The sequence below is a fragment of the Microcaecilia unicolor genome, chromosome 2 (assembly GCF_901765095.1).
Source record: "Microcaecilia unicolor chromosome 2, aMicUni1.1, whole genome shotgun sequence".
Classification (NCBI taxonomy): Eukaryota; Metazoa; Chordata; class Amphibia; order Gymnophiona; family Siphonopidae; genus Microcaecilia; species Microcaecilia unicolor.
The window spans coordinates 524,314,625-524,327,441 of NC_044032.1; the positions used below are offsets into that span (position 1 = coordinate 524,314,625).

The following is a 12,817-nucleotide window of genomic DNA, read 5'->3' on the forward strand; positions in this document are numbered from 1 at the left end:
AAATGATAGTATATGTTGAAAATATATATTATCTTTTCTTTTGTAGGATGTGAAGCTAACAGCAAGCAATGATGATTTCTATTTTGTATTTGAAGACTACTTATACCAGGTAGATATGTTGGGTCTATGGAAAAATAAACCTTTAAAAGTGTTCTATTTTTCTGAGTACAGTTGATATTAAAATAGTTGTATTATGGGTCAGCAGAATGACTGCCAGGCATATATTTTGTTTTCTATAGCAAAGGCTCTAGCTTTTTTTATAAAGTATTTTATAGGTTTGCTTTTAAAAGTGCATTCTTATAGGCTTAAGGACCAACAGGGAAGGTGAAATATTTGTTTACTGTTAGTAATATTTACTAACAAAAACCATAATAGAATAGTGCTATAGATCTATTGTGAAGAAATAGTAATTGGCAGAACCAGCGGTCATGGTCCTCCTGGTGTAACAAATCACATATTATCCTGCTTATAATCGAAAGAGAAAAACGCCTATATTGCGACCCAAATCGGGAGATGGGCATCTTTCTCCCGTGGGCGCCCAAATCGGTATAATCGAAAGCCTTTGGGCGTTTCCAACTGCAATCCGTCGTGGAAACAGGTAAAGTTGACGGGGGCGTGTCGGAGGCGTGGTGAAGGCGGAACTGGGGCGTGGTTATCGGCCGAAGAGAGATGGGCGTCTTTAGCTGATCGGAAAAAAAAAGGCGTTTTTACCACGATTTTGGGTCACTTTTTTTGGACCCTTTTTTTTCACGAACAAATCCCAAAAAAGTGCCCCAACTGACCAGATGACCACTGGAGGGAATCGGGGATGACCTCCCCAGACTCCCACAGTGGTCACTAACTCCCTCCCACCAAAAAAAACCCCACTTTAAAAACTTTTTTTCCAGCCTCTATGCCAGCCTCAAATGCCATACCCACCTCCATGACAGCAGAATGTGTTCTATCCTGTGACAGCCTTTCCCTGGTTCTGATGTGGCTCTCGGGTGAGTGTGACACCTTTTCTGTTATGCGCACTGCAGAGTCACATCAGCAATGCATTGTGGTGGGTGTAGGGTATTGGGCTCCGTGATTCCATGTTGGTAGTTGGTAGGCTCTACTCCCATGGTGCTTTCCCCCTGCTTACTGGGTCAGAGTGTGCCCTGTTTTGTTTCCGGTAGTCCATGAGGTAGTGGCCATTTTTGTAAGCCAGTTTTAGATCCCTTTCACGTGTTAGCCACGTTACAGAACTTAGTTCTTACCTTGAATGTGGCTGAAAGAGGGCATTGTACAGCATTCTGCCAGCTCGGACCTACTGCTAATCTCAGTACCAGGGAGACTCGTTGCCAGTGGGGCACAACCTCTGATCTGCAGTTAACTGTGAGTAAGAGTGCTTATTCCAATAAAGGACGTTTTTTGAGAGATTAGTCTTCAGGTGTCAACTGGTGTGCCAATGTTATATAGCAGCAACAAGTCCTAGAGGCCTGAGTGTATGCAGGTCCCTGGAGCACTTTTAGTGGGTACCGCAGTACACTTCAGCCAGGTGGACCCAGGCCCATCCCCCCTACTTGTAACACTTGTGCTGGTAAATGGGAGGTCTCCAAAACCCACTGTACCCACATGTAGGTGCCCCCTTCACCCCTAAGAGCTATGGTCATGTTGTACATTTGTGGGTAGTGGGTTTTGGGGGAGGGGGGTTGGGGGCTCAGCACCCGTGGTAAGGGAGCTATGCATGTGGGAGCGTTGTCTGAAGTCCACCGCACTGACCTCTAGGGTGCCCAGTTGGTGTCCTGGCATGTCAGGGGGGCGAGTGTACTACGAATCGTGGCCCCTTCCACAACCAAATGGCACAGATTAGGACGTTTTTGAGCTGGGCATTTTTAGTTTCCATTATCGCTAAAAAAAACAAACGCCCAGCTGAAAAACGTCCATTTTTTCGAAAATACGGTCTGTCCCGCCTCTTCACGTACCTGTTTTCGGACATAGACGCCCATGGAGATAGGCGTTCGCGTTCGATTATGCCCCTCCACGTATGGTTTTCTGTGAATTTTTCCGAGTGGTGATTGTCTTCATTGCTAGGAACATTGATATGATTGTCATGTTAACCAAAGAAAGTCAGAGATTTAACTCGCCTTATTTCCACTTCTCAGAAGGTAATAGCTGAGCAACTTAAACTGTACCCATCAGGTGTTTAATTTGAAATCTGAAATTCTACACAGTATTTCAGACTTCAATTTAGCAAGCCATACTAGCCCTTTTGTATCTCCTAAAAGTGTCATTGTCATTACTCAAAGTCCTTAAGCTCTTCCCTGCAGTTTTCATGGACCTCGAGAAGTGGCTGTGATTGGAATAATGTCAAACATTTCTTTAGACATGTTATATTGTACCATGAGATATGTGAACCTAGACAATATAATTTGGGTCACTGTTCCAACTAAAAATATACCCAAGGATCACACAGGAGAAGGCTCTTTGCTGGAGCCAGTGCCTTCGGCGTTTTTTCACGCTATAGCGAGATCTATGTCAGTTATTTTGATTGTCCTTAAGGCATCTGCGCCTCGACATCTATATGTTACAATATTCACAAATTTGACCCCTGAGGCAGGCGCCTTGCTGGCACCGAAACACGGCCCGTGTCGGGTCTTCAGTTAATAAAGTACTCCTGTTGTCCTAGTCTTGAAGGCCCAGTGTTGCTTTTTTTTTCTTTTGGTTTCTCTGATTGTGTACTGTATTACCCTCTCTGTCTGTATTAAATAACAAAACTAGAAATATTTCATTTTGTGTAGGTTGGGTATTACTTACTATATGAACTTTGTGAAGTATTGTATATTACATGGTGTATATAATTTTTTAAGGAAAATAATAAATATCTTACTAATCTATATGAGTATCGGTACTTGCTGTCTGCACTATTGAAATACTGCATAATATTTAGTTTTTCTTAGTAAGGAAATCTTCTGAATGACATTTTCTACTTAGCTCAGTAGTAAGATATATGCTTGGGAGTTCACATTACTTTAGAGATCTTTCCTTCCAATTCCTTGCTCTATGTAGACTTTTCAAAGGAGGGGAGTCTGGCCACTACAGAAGTAGTCCATATGAAGGCCAGGTTGGCCTACTGTATGTAACAGATGCATTGTAGGATCTCATGGCCTCTGCCAGGTGTATGGCAGTAGCAGTCTCTACCTGGTTGCTGTTGTGGTTGAGAAACCGGGGAGCATTGAAATACAGGCTTAGCAAGCTCCTGTTTTGGGGTAAGCTGCTCTTTGAGGGGGATTTGGAAAAGCTGGTCAAGGACATAAGGGAGCCCAAGCCCAGAGGTCACCAAAGGACACCCAACTGAGGCTGCAAAGTCCAGCTGTGGGGAGCAGCGCTTTTGGGAGACAAGGCTCTCTTGCCCAGGTAGGGGTCCATATGAAGGTCCCTATTTCCCAGGTAGGTCTAATTCCTTGCAGGCTGACAAAAAAGCTTGGGGCATCAGGTCCATTGGACTGGAGGAGTTTGCAAGGGAGCCCAATGATGGGCTGGGATCACTCTCCTCCTTGAGTAAAATTGGGGGCAAGATGTCCAGCTTCTTCTTGAATGTACCCCTGGATCAGGTCAGACTAGTGGGTCCTAGATGTGGTGAGGCAGGCCTACATCCTTAAGTATATCCACCCTCTCCAAGATTGTTTTATGGTCTCATCTTGCCTGGTGCCACCCAAGAATGTGGCTGTTTAGGACACTTGAACAAAGCTGTTATGCCTGGGAGTGGAGGTTCCAGCGCTCAGGGAAGCACGAGGCCAAAGCTGCAATTCCATTTGTTTTGTGGTGCCAAAAAAGGAAGGCACATTTTGGCCAATCATGGTTCCATATCATCAAGCTGATCAATCCATAGACTGGTGGGTTGTGTCCATCTACCAGCAGGTGGAGATAGAGAGCAAACTTTTGCCTCCCTATATGTGGTCATGTGCTGCCGGAAACTCCTCAGTATGTTCTCTATCTCAGCAGGTGGTGGTCACACACAGCAGCAGCTCTGGCTAGGCCTCCAAGCCTAATTTTTAGGTTTTGTTGAGTGCCTGGGGTTGAGGGCTCTTTTGAGCAAGTGCAAACCTGGTGGTGCCAGGTCCCTCCTTTTCTCCCCCCTCCCGCTGGCTCCGTTAAAAAAAAAAAAAAAAAATTTTGAACGGCCTTAAAGGCGTTTATTTCGACTTTTATTTAAGCGTCTATTGCAGCTACTCACTGAGACACCAGGTCGTTACGACTCGGAGCGGACAGCAGGTAATTTTACCTTTTTATAGCGGGCGGGGGTTCCCCGATTCTTCTCCTCGTGGCACATGGCGTCGGAGGGCGAGGGCGCAAAGGGTCGCTCCCCGGGTCGCTCGAGCGCTTCTAGAGGGGATGCGGGGGTCTTCAAGCCGGATTCGCCCTTGGTGGGTGACAGTTTCGCGACCGATGCATGTCCCGGTCCTTCCTCCGGCGTGGCGGTTTTTTCCCGCCATAAACGCCCATCCCCCGCTCCTCGCCTCCGCCATCTTGGCCGGCCACGCGGCTCGGACGGCTTCTTCTTGGGCCGCCCTTGAGGTTGGAGACATTAATGCCATGAACGCCCTTAATTTGGGCGACGGCACAGAAGCGGCTAAAGTTAAGAGCCGTTCTTCCCGCGCGGCTCCTTCGCGGAGTTTCGCGCCGGACGCCATTTTGGATGCGCAGCATGTCTCTCCCCCGCTGTTGCGAGCGCCGGTTGAGAGCGCGCCTAGGGCTGTTGCCCAGGCTGCGGAAGTGCACAGTCTGGGGGGTTTCTCCCCAGAGTTTGTTTTGCTGCTGCATCGGGCCTTCCTCATGCACAACGCTGCCCCCGCTCCCTCCTCTGGTAAAGAGGTTGAGGTTCCCAGAGGTAAACGCCCTCGGGTTGATTCCCAGGCCTTGGAGGAATTTGTCTCCTCCGATGTAGATGAGGGCAGCGTGTCTGAGGTCTCCCAACGGTCCTTTGCGGATTCCTTGGAGGAGACGGATCCCCGCTCGGATGGAGCGGATGACCCCTCTGCAGCGCGGCTTTTTCGCCCGGAGGATTTGCCCAACCTGTTGTTACAGGCCATGGACACTTTGAAGATATCCTCTCCGGAGGACGTCTTTCCCTCAGCCCCTGTTGGCTCTGCCATTATGCTGGGGACGAAGCGCCCGCCTAGAACCTTCCACGTGCATGATGCCATGCACACCTTAATTTCGGCTCAATGGGATGTCCCAGAAGCGAGCCTTAAAGTGGCTAGGGCTATGTCCCGCCTCTATCCTTTGGCTGTGAGTGAACGTGAGGCCTATCTGTGGCCTACCGTGGATTCTTTAATCACTGCGGTGACTAAGAAAACGGCATTGCCGGTGGAAGGTGGCACGGCCCTAAAGGACGCCCAAGACAGGAGATTGGAGGCGGCCTTAAGGTCGTCCTTTGAGGCGGCTGCTTTAAGTTTGCAGGCCTCAGTTTGCGGCTCCTATGTGGCCAGGGCGTGCCTGACTATGGTGCAGCGGGCTTTCCCCTCGGATCATTCCTTGAGGGATGATTGGCCAGCCCTGGAATCGGGCTTAGCCTATTTGGCAGACTTGCTGTATGATGTCTTGAGCCTCAGCTAAAGGCATGGCTCAGACTGTCTCTGCGCGGCGGTGGCTTTGGCTGAAACATTGGTCTGCTGACCACGCCTCAAAATCCCGCCTGGCTAGATTGCCTTTTAAAGGCAAGCTGCTCTTTGGGGTCGAGCTGGACAAAATCGTGACTGATCTCGGCACGTCTAAGGGCAAGAAGTTACCGGAGGTCAGGGCTCGGGCTAGTGCTCGTCCCGGTACCTCCAGAGGACGGTTTCAGGAAGCCCGTCGGTACCGCCCGGGCAGGTCGGGTGCTTCTGCCCCCTCTTCCTTTAAGAGGAATTTCTCCCCCAAGCAGCATTCCTTTCGCAGAGACCGCCGTCCCGGAGGTGCTCCCTCCGGTCCTCCCCCAGGGTCTCGTACCCAATGACGGGGTATTGGTCCACGCCCCAGTGCAGATTGGAGGACGGCTGTCCTCGTTTCTGGGCGAGTGGACCACAATAACTTCAGACGCTTGGGTGCTGGAAGTCATCAGAGACGGCTACAAGCTAGAGTTCTGCCGACCCTTAAGAGACGGGTTTGTACTCTCTCCCTGCAAGTCTCCGGTCAAAGCTGTGGCAGTGCAGCAGACTTTGGACAATCTGATCCGCCTGGGTGCGGTCGTTCCGGTGCCAGAAAGTCAGCTTGGCAAGGGGCGTTACTCCATTTACTTTGTGGTACCAAAGAAAGGAGGTTCTGTCCGGCCTATCCTCGACCTCAAAGGGGTCAATCGGGCCTTGAAAGTGCGGCACTTTCGCATGGAGACTCTCCGCTCTGTTATAGCGGCAGTGAAGGCAGGGGAGTACCTGGCATCCTTGGACATCAAGGAAGCGTACCTGCATATTCCCATCTGGCCTCCTCATCAACGCTTTCTGCGTTTTGCAGTCCTGGGCCGACACTTCCAGTTCAGAGCCCTCCCGTTCGGGTTGGCTACTGCTCCGCGGACCTTTTCCAAGGTAATGGTGGTCATAGCGGCCTTCCTGCGAAAGGAAGGAGTACAAGTCCATCCTTATCTGGACGACTGGTTGATCCGAGCCCCCTCTTATGCAGAGTGCGGCAAAGCTGTGGACCGGGTAGTTGCTCTTTTGAGCTCCCTGGGATGGATCATCAACTGGGAGAAGAGCCAGCTGCGCCCGACTCAGTCCCTGGAGTATCTGGGAGTTCGATTCGACACCCAAGTGGGCAGAGTGTTCCTGCCAGACAATCGGATTGTCAAGCTTCAGGCTCAGGTGGACCAGTTCCTAGTAGCCTCTCCTCTTCGGGCTTGGGACTATGTGCAGCTGTTGGGCTCTATGACGGCCACGATGGAAGTAGTGCCCTGGGCCAGGGCTCATATGAGACCACTACAACACTCTCTGCTGCAGCGCTGGACTCCGATGTCGGAGGATTATGCGGTGCGTCTTCCCTTGGATCCAGCAGTGCGCAAGGCGCTGAGCTGGTGGATGCAGACAGACAAGTTGTCTGCGGGAATGCCTCTGGTGTCCCCGGAGTGGATTGTCGTCACGACGGACGCCTCGTTATCGGGCTGGGGAGCCCACTGCTTGGGAAGGACAGCGCAGGGGCTCTGGTCTCCTGCAGAGGCAAAGTGGTCTATCAACCTCCTGGAACTCAGAGCCATTCGGTTGGCGCTTTTGGAGTTCATCCCGGTACTGGTGTTGAAGCCTGTACGGGTCCTGTCGGACAATGCCACGGCTGTGGCCTATGTCAACCGCCAGGGAGGTACCAAGAGCGCCCCTCTAGCCAAGGAAGCTATGAGTCTATGCCAGTGGGCGGAAGCGAACCTGGAACAGCTGTCAGCGGCCCACATTGCCGGAGTCATGAATGTCAAGGCGGACTTTCTCAGTCGCCATACCTTGGAGCCCGGAGAGTGGCAGCTATCTGCTCAGGCGTTCTTGGACATCACGAAGCGCTGGGGCCAGCCGAGCCTAGATCTGATGGCGTCATCGGCCAATTGCCAAGTGCCGCGCTTCTTCAGCAGAGGACGGGACCCTCGATCCCTGGGAGTAGATGCTCTTCTCCAACAATGGCCGACACAAGAGCTTCTCTATGTGTTCCCGCCCTGGCCCATGTTGGGCAGGGTACTAGACCGGGTGGCAAAGCATCCCGGCAGGATAATCCTGGTGGGTCCGGATTGGCCCAGGCGTCCCTGGTATGCGGACTTGATCAGGCTCTCAGTCGACGATCCTCTGCGGCTGCCAGTGCAGCAGGGCCTGTTACATCAGGGTCCCGTGGTGATGGAGGATCCCTCCCCCTTTGGTCTTACGGCCTGGCTATTGAGCGGCAGCGTCTGAGGAAGAAGGGCTTCTCAGACAAGGTCATCGCCACTATGCTGAGAGCGAGGAAACGCTCTACTTCTACTGCTTACGCCAGGGTTTGGCGTATCTTTGCAGCGTGGTGTGAAGCAGGCTCTCTTTCTCCTTTCACTGCTCCAATTTCTTCAGTGTTGGCGTTCCTGCAAGAAGGTCTGGACAAAGGCCTGTCGCTCAGTTCCCTTAAGGTCCAGGTAGCGGCTCTGGCTTGCTTCAGGGGCCGCCTGAAGGGTGCTTCCCTGGCTTCGCAGCCAGATGTGGTGCGCTTTCTCAAGGGGGTTAATCACCTGCGCCCTCCTCTGCACTCAGTGGTGCCTGCGTGGAATCTCAACCTGGTGCTAAGAGCATTGCAGAAGCCGCCGTTTGAACCCTTGTCAAGGGCATCTCTGAAAGACCTGACGTTGAAAGCAGTCTTTTTGGTGGCTATCACTTCAGCCAGAAGAGTTTCCGAGCTCCAGGCGCTCTCATGTCGAGAGCCTTTTCTACAGTTCACTGAGGCAGGAGTGACTATTCGCACAGTGCCTTCCTTCCTGCCCAAGATTGTTTCTCGCTTCCATGTGAATCAGCAGCTATGTCTCCCTTCCTTTCGTAGGGAGGACTACCCAGAGGAGTACTCTGCTCTTAAATATCTGGATGTGAGACGAGTCATCATCAGATACTTGGAAGTGACCAATGATTTCCGGAAATCGGATCATCTGTTTGTCCTGTATACAGGTCCTCGTAGGGGTCTGCAGGCTGCTAAGCCTACAGTGGCAAGATGGGTCAAGGAAGCCATTGCAGCGGCTTATGTGGCCGCGGGGAAGGTGCCGCCTATCCAGCTGAAGGCTCACTCTACAAGAGCTCAGGCGGCCTCGATGGCAGAGGCCGGTTCCGTCTCCTTGGAAGAGATATGCAAGGCGGCAACTTGGGCTTCGGCCCATACATTCTCCAAGCATTACCGCTTGACTGTGGCTGCTCGGGCGGAGGCCCGGTTTGGAGCTTCAGTGTTGCGGTCAGGGATTTCTATGTCCCGCCCTGGGTGAGTACTGCTTCGGTACATCCCACCAGTCTATGGATTGATCAGCTTGATGATATGGAAGGTAAAATTATGTATAATCATACCTGATAATTTTCTTTCCATTAATCATAGCTGATCAATCCATAGCCCCTCCCAGATATCTGTATTGTTTTTATTCTGGTTGCATTTCAGGTTCAAGTTTAGTCTTCAGTTACTTCAGAAAGACTTCGTGTTCAAGTTTTTTCACTTGGATTCTTCAAGAGTTAAGACGAGTTTGTGTTACAGTGAGCTGCTGCATTCCTCTCCCCTCCGTTTTACGGGGCTGGATTGAGACTTAAAATTCTGCCGGCACTCCCTCCCGCTTCGTGCGGCTGTAGGGCAGTTTTGTACCCCTCCCGCTTTGGCGGTGTTAGGGTCAGTCAGCTCCTCCCGCGGTTGCGGTTGCAGGATAAGCCAGATCCCCCCGCATCGGCGGGTGTGGTGTCCCTCCCCCGCTCCGCGGGGATGAGCTGGACGGATTCCCCTCCCCCACTTGTGTGGGGATGAGCTGGGTTAATTCCCCTCCCCCGTTTCGGCGGTGGTGAGCTGGGCAGAGTGTCCCTTCGTGGGTGTAATTCTCTAAGTGCTGAGTCCTGCGGATGGAGCTTTGATATCGACATACTGAGGAGTTTCCGGCAGCACATGACCACATATAGGGAGGCAAAAGTTTGCTCTCTATCTCCACCTGCTGGTAGATGGACACAACCCACCAGTCTATGGATTGATCAGCTATGATTAATGGAAAGAAAATTATCAGGTATGATTATACATAATTTTACCATTTCAAGTATGTCAATTTGCCACATTGCCACAGGGAGATGGTATGCTCTGCTTGTGGCAATAGAGCAGGAGGAGATTCTAATGTCACTGGATTTCAAAGAAAGTTTTCTGCTTATTCCAGTTTGGAAGGATCATCAGTGTTTCTTGGGGGGGGGGTGGGGGGGGAGTAAGCACACCAGTTTCAGGCCCTGCTATTTAGACTTGCTACTGCACTGCACACCATTTTAAAGGTGATGATGCTGTTGGCAGCAGCCCTTTACAATTATTTTTAATTCCTTTTCTTTGGTCCTGGGTTCACTTCCCAGAGGCAGTGGGGATTATAGCATAATACAATAAATGGGTGTGGCTTGAAGAAAGATACAGGTTTTTACAAATGTGCAACACTTAGAACAGAAAGCTGTTATGGACCTGCTTCTATGTATGTCCATGTCCGCCTTTTCCTCTGATTTCTGTGTGTGCATGTGAGTGAATTATGTGTTTGTCTGTTGGTATGTGTGTGACTATGAATTTCTGAGTAGAGGGATGTGTGTGAATACATGTGTGGATCTGAATGTTTGAGGTCTTTCTCCCTCTCTGTTTTTATATACCTGAATTTCTTTTTTCCAGCACTTTCCTAATCCACAGTTTGGCCTGATTAATTTGATGTCTCCCTATTTACAAAGAGTTGTGAATTTTTTTCAGTGCCCAGGTCTCTGGAGACCGCCTGTCTGGTCCAGAGCTACCAAGTCACACGCATTTGGTGTGTGACACAAGCTTTCAGCACCTGACTGTAGCTCACATACCAAAGCATCTTCCTCTCACACATTAAGAGGAAGGGACTTTGGCGTGTCATCGGGCAGCAGTGATTCCCCAATCGCAGCTTCCTCTGCCGGCTCTGTGGTTTAAAATGATGACTGTGAATTCTCATGAGACTACTGCAAGAGTTTGCAGCCACCATTTTTTTTTCGTTTAAATATATATCTTTATTTGGGTTTTCCACAATATAGCATCAAGAACAAAGCCATACATATAGCAAAAACCACAAAGAACAGATCATACAACGACATAAACAATAGGTAACACTTCTCAGTACTAAGCGCCACCCGTTCAACAATGTCAGAGCCTATAGACCCTGGAGTGAAATGTGTAAACCAGGAACTTGAGAAAACCCCACACATTTTCCCTTTTTTCCTTTTTCCCCCTCCTTTGACCCCTCCCACCTCTTCCCATCCCCTCCTCCCTCCCCCAAGACTGTCTAAAGAACCCCTCCTCCCTTTTTCCCACTCCTAGACCTAACCCATCTACTCTACCCAAAATCCCTCCCTTACCTCTCCCGCTCAGTTTCCCCACTCCACTCCACTTCCCCTTTCCCCTAGTCTCATCCGTTAAGGAGCAGACTTCGCTCCCTGTGAGGCAGTACCGCCCAATAAGGCTCCCATATGCTCTGAAGAGTTCCACCTAGTCTCCTCACAATTGCCTACTACATGATGCTCAAAAAGTGCCAACTCAAACAACATTGCCTTCCACATATGGAATCTTGGAGTTTTGCGCATGCGCCAATGTATTAATATTACTTTCTTTGCTAATACCAAGGCCTTTGCCAGAAACATCTGCTTCACCCCTGAGTCCCCCTGCAATTTTAATCCTTCCGCAAACAAAAAACCTATCGGCGTTCCCCCTCTCAACCCTCCAACACAGCGGGACAAAAAACTATCCACCTTAGTCCAAAAATCTTGTATCCGAACACAGGCCCAAAACATATGACCCAATGTAGCATTAACTACTACACACTTCGGACATCCCCCCGTCTGTGCAAACCCTGCCCTATACGCTCTCCATGGCGCTATATACATTCTTATTAGAAATTTATACTCCTGCTCTCTATGTGACTCATTGATAGACACTCTAATAATGTTTCCCAAGAACCTCTGAAGCACCTCAACCTTAACCCCTAACTCTCTCCCACGCGTCCGCTACGCCTGTCAAGGACAAATCTGGAATCACTTCACACAATGACTGCACATAGGTGCATAACCTTGGCCTCTGCTCGTCCTCAAGCCGCAGACACTCTCCCACCTTTTGAGCAAAGCTAGCACTTCAATTTTCCACCGGTAAAGATGTCACATAATGTCTCACCTGCATAAACCCAAAACAATCCAAACCCTGTAACCTATAACTCTCACACAAGGTACAAAATGATTTCATCTTTCCATCAGCATCTAAAAATCCCCAACCCATTTTAAACCTTCTCCTGCCCCTTTACTAAACAAACCCTTCCCCATTCCAGGTTCAAAGTCTAAATTCCCTCTCACCGGTAAAAAGAGTGAGACAAACCGATTCCCATCATACACCCTACTAAGCTGTCTCCAGACACGCCGCATATACCCCCAAACCACATGCCGTTTCACCTCCTCCTTTAGCTGTGCCCCCTTAGCATGTAACAAATATAAAGGTGAAAGAGGATGGAGAAAGCAAAGCTCTACTAACATAGGCGTAAATCCCGAAGTACCCCGTATTCAATCTCTAATGTGCCTCATCCCACATCCTAAATTATATCTATGCAGGTCTAACAACCCCATCCCCCCCCTTGAAGCTTGGACGCATAACCATATCTAGAGAAATCCTGCCTCTCTTACCTCTCCATAAAAACAACCGCAACACTTTATATAATTTCTGCAAGTCCTGATCCCTCAACCATATTGGCAGGATCTGCAGCTTGTAAAGCCACCTAGGCACAATAATCATATTATACAAAAATATCCTCCCTTTCAAAGTAAGTGGCACCCCCCCCCCCCCACACACACACACACACACATATTTAAACACTCTACCATTGTACTCAACAACGAATTTACATTCAGCTCATACAATGTACTAATGTCAGCCGGTATAACTGCCACCAAATACTTCAACGACCCCTCCGCTGCCTTTAAGGGAAACTCCGGACCTAAGTCCCCGATTTTCTTATTAATAGGGAGTGCCTCTGATTTTGACACATTCAGGCACCATTTTTAACATCAGAGCCAGCACAGGCAGCAGCAATTAGAGATCGCTGCTGCCTGAGAGTACCCTAGACCACCAGGACATCGTGATGGGGGAGGTCAAGGAGTGAGATGTTGGTACTGTATCAAGGGGAGGGAGACAA

The 12,817-nt window shown here is 49.8% G+C and overlaps 1 protein-coding gene across 2 annotated transcripts in view; it reads left to right on the forward strand.

Moving 5' to 3' along the window:
* Positions 1-12,817, forward strand: part of TBC1D19 (TBC1 domain family member 19) — a 321,596-nt gene that overhangs the window by 196,631 nt on the left and 112,148 nt on the right. For both annotated transcript variants that reach the window (XM_030192613.1, XM_030192614.1), the window contains exon 13: positions 47-109. In XM_030192613.1, the coding sequence (XP_030048473.1) occupies positions 47-109 (63 nt within the window). The remainder of the gene's footprint in view (positions 1-46; positions 110-12,817) is intronic.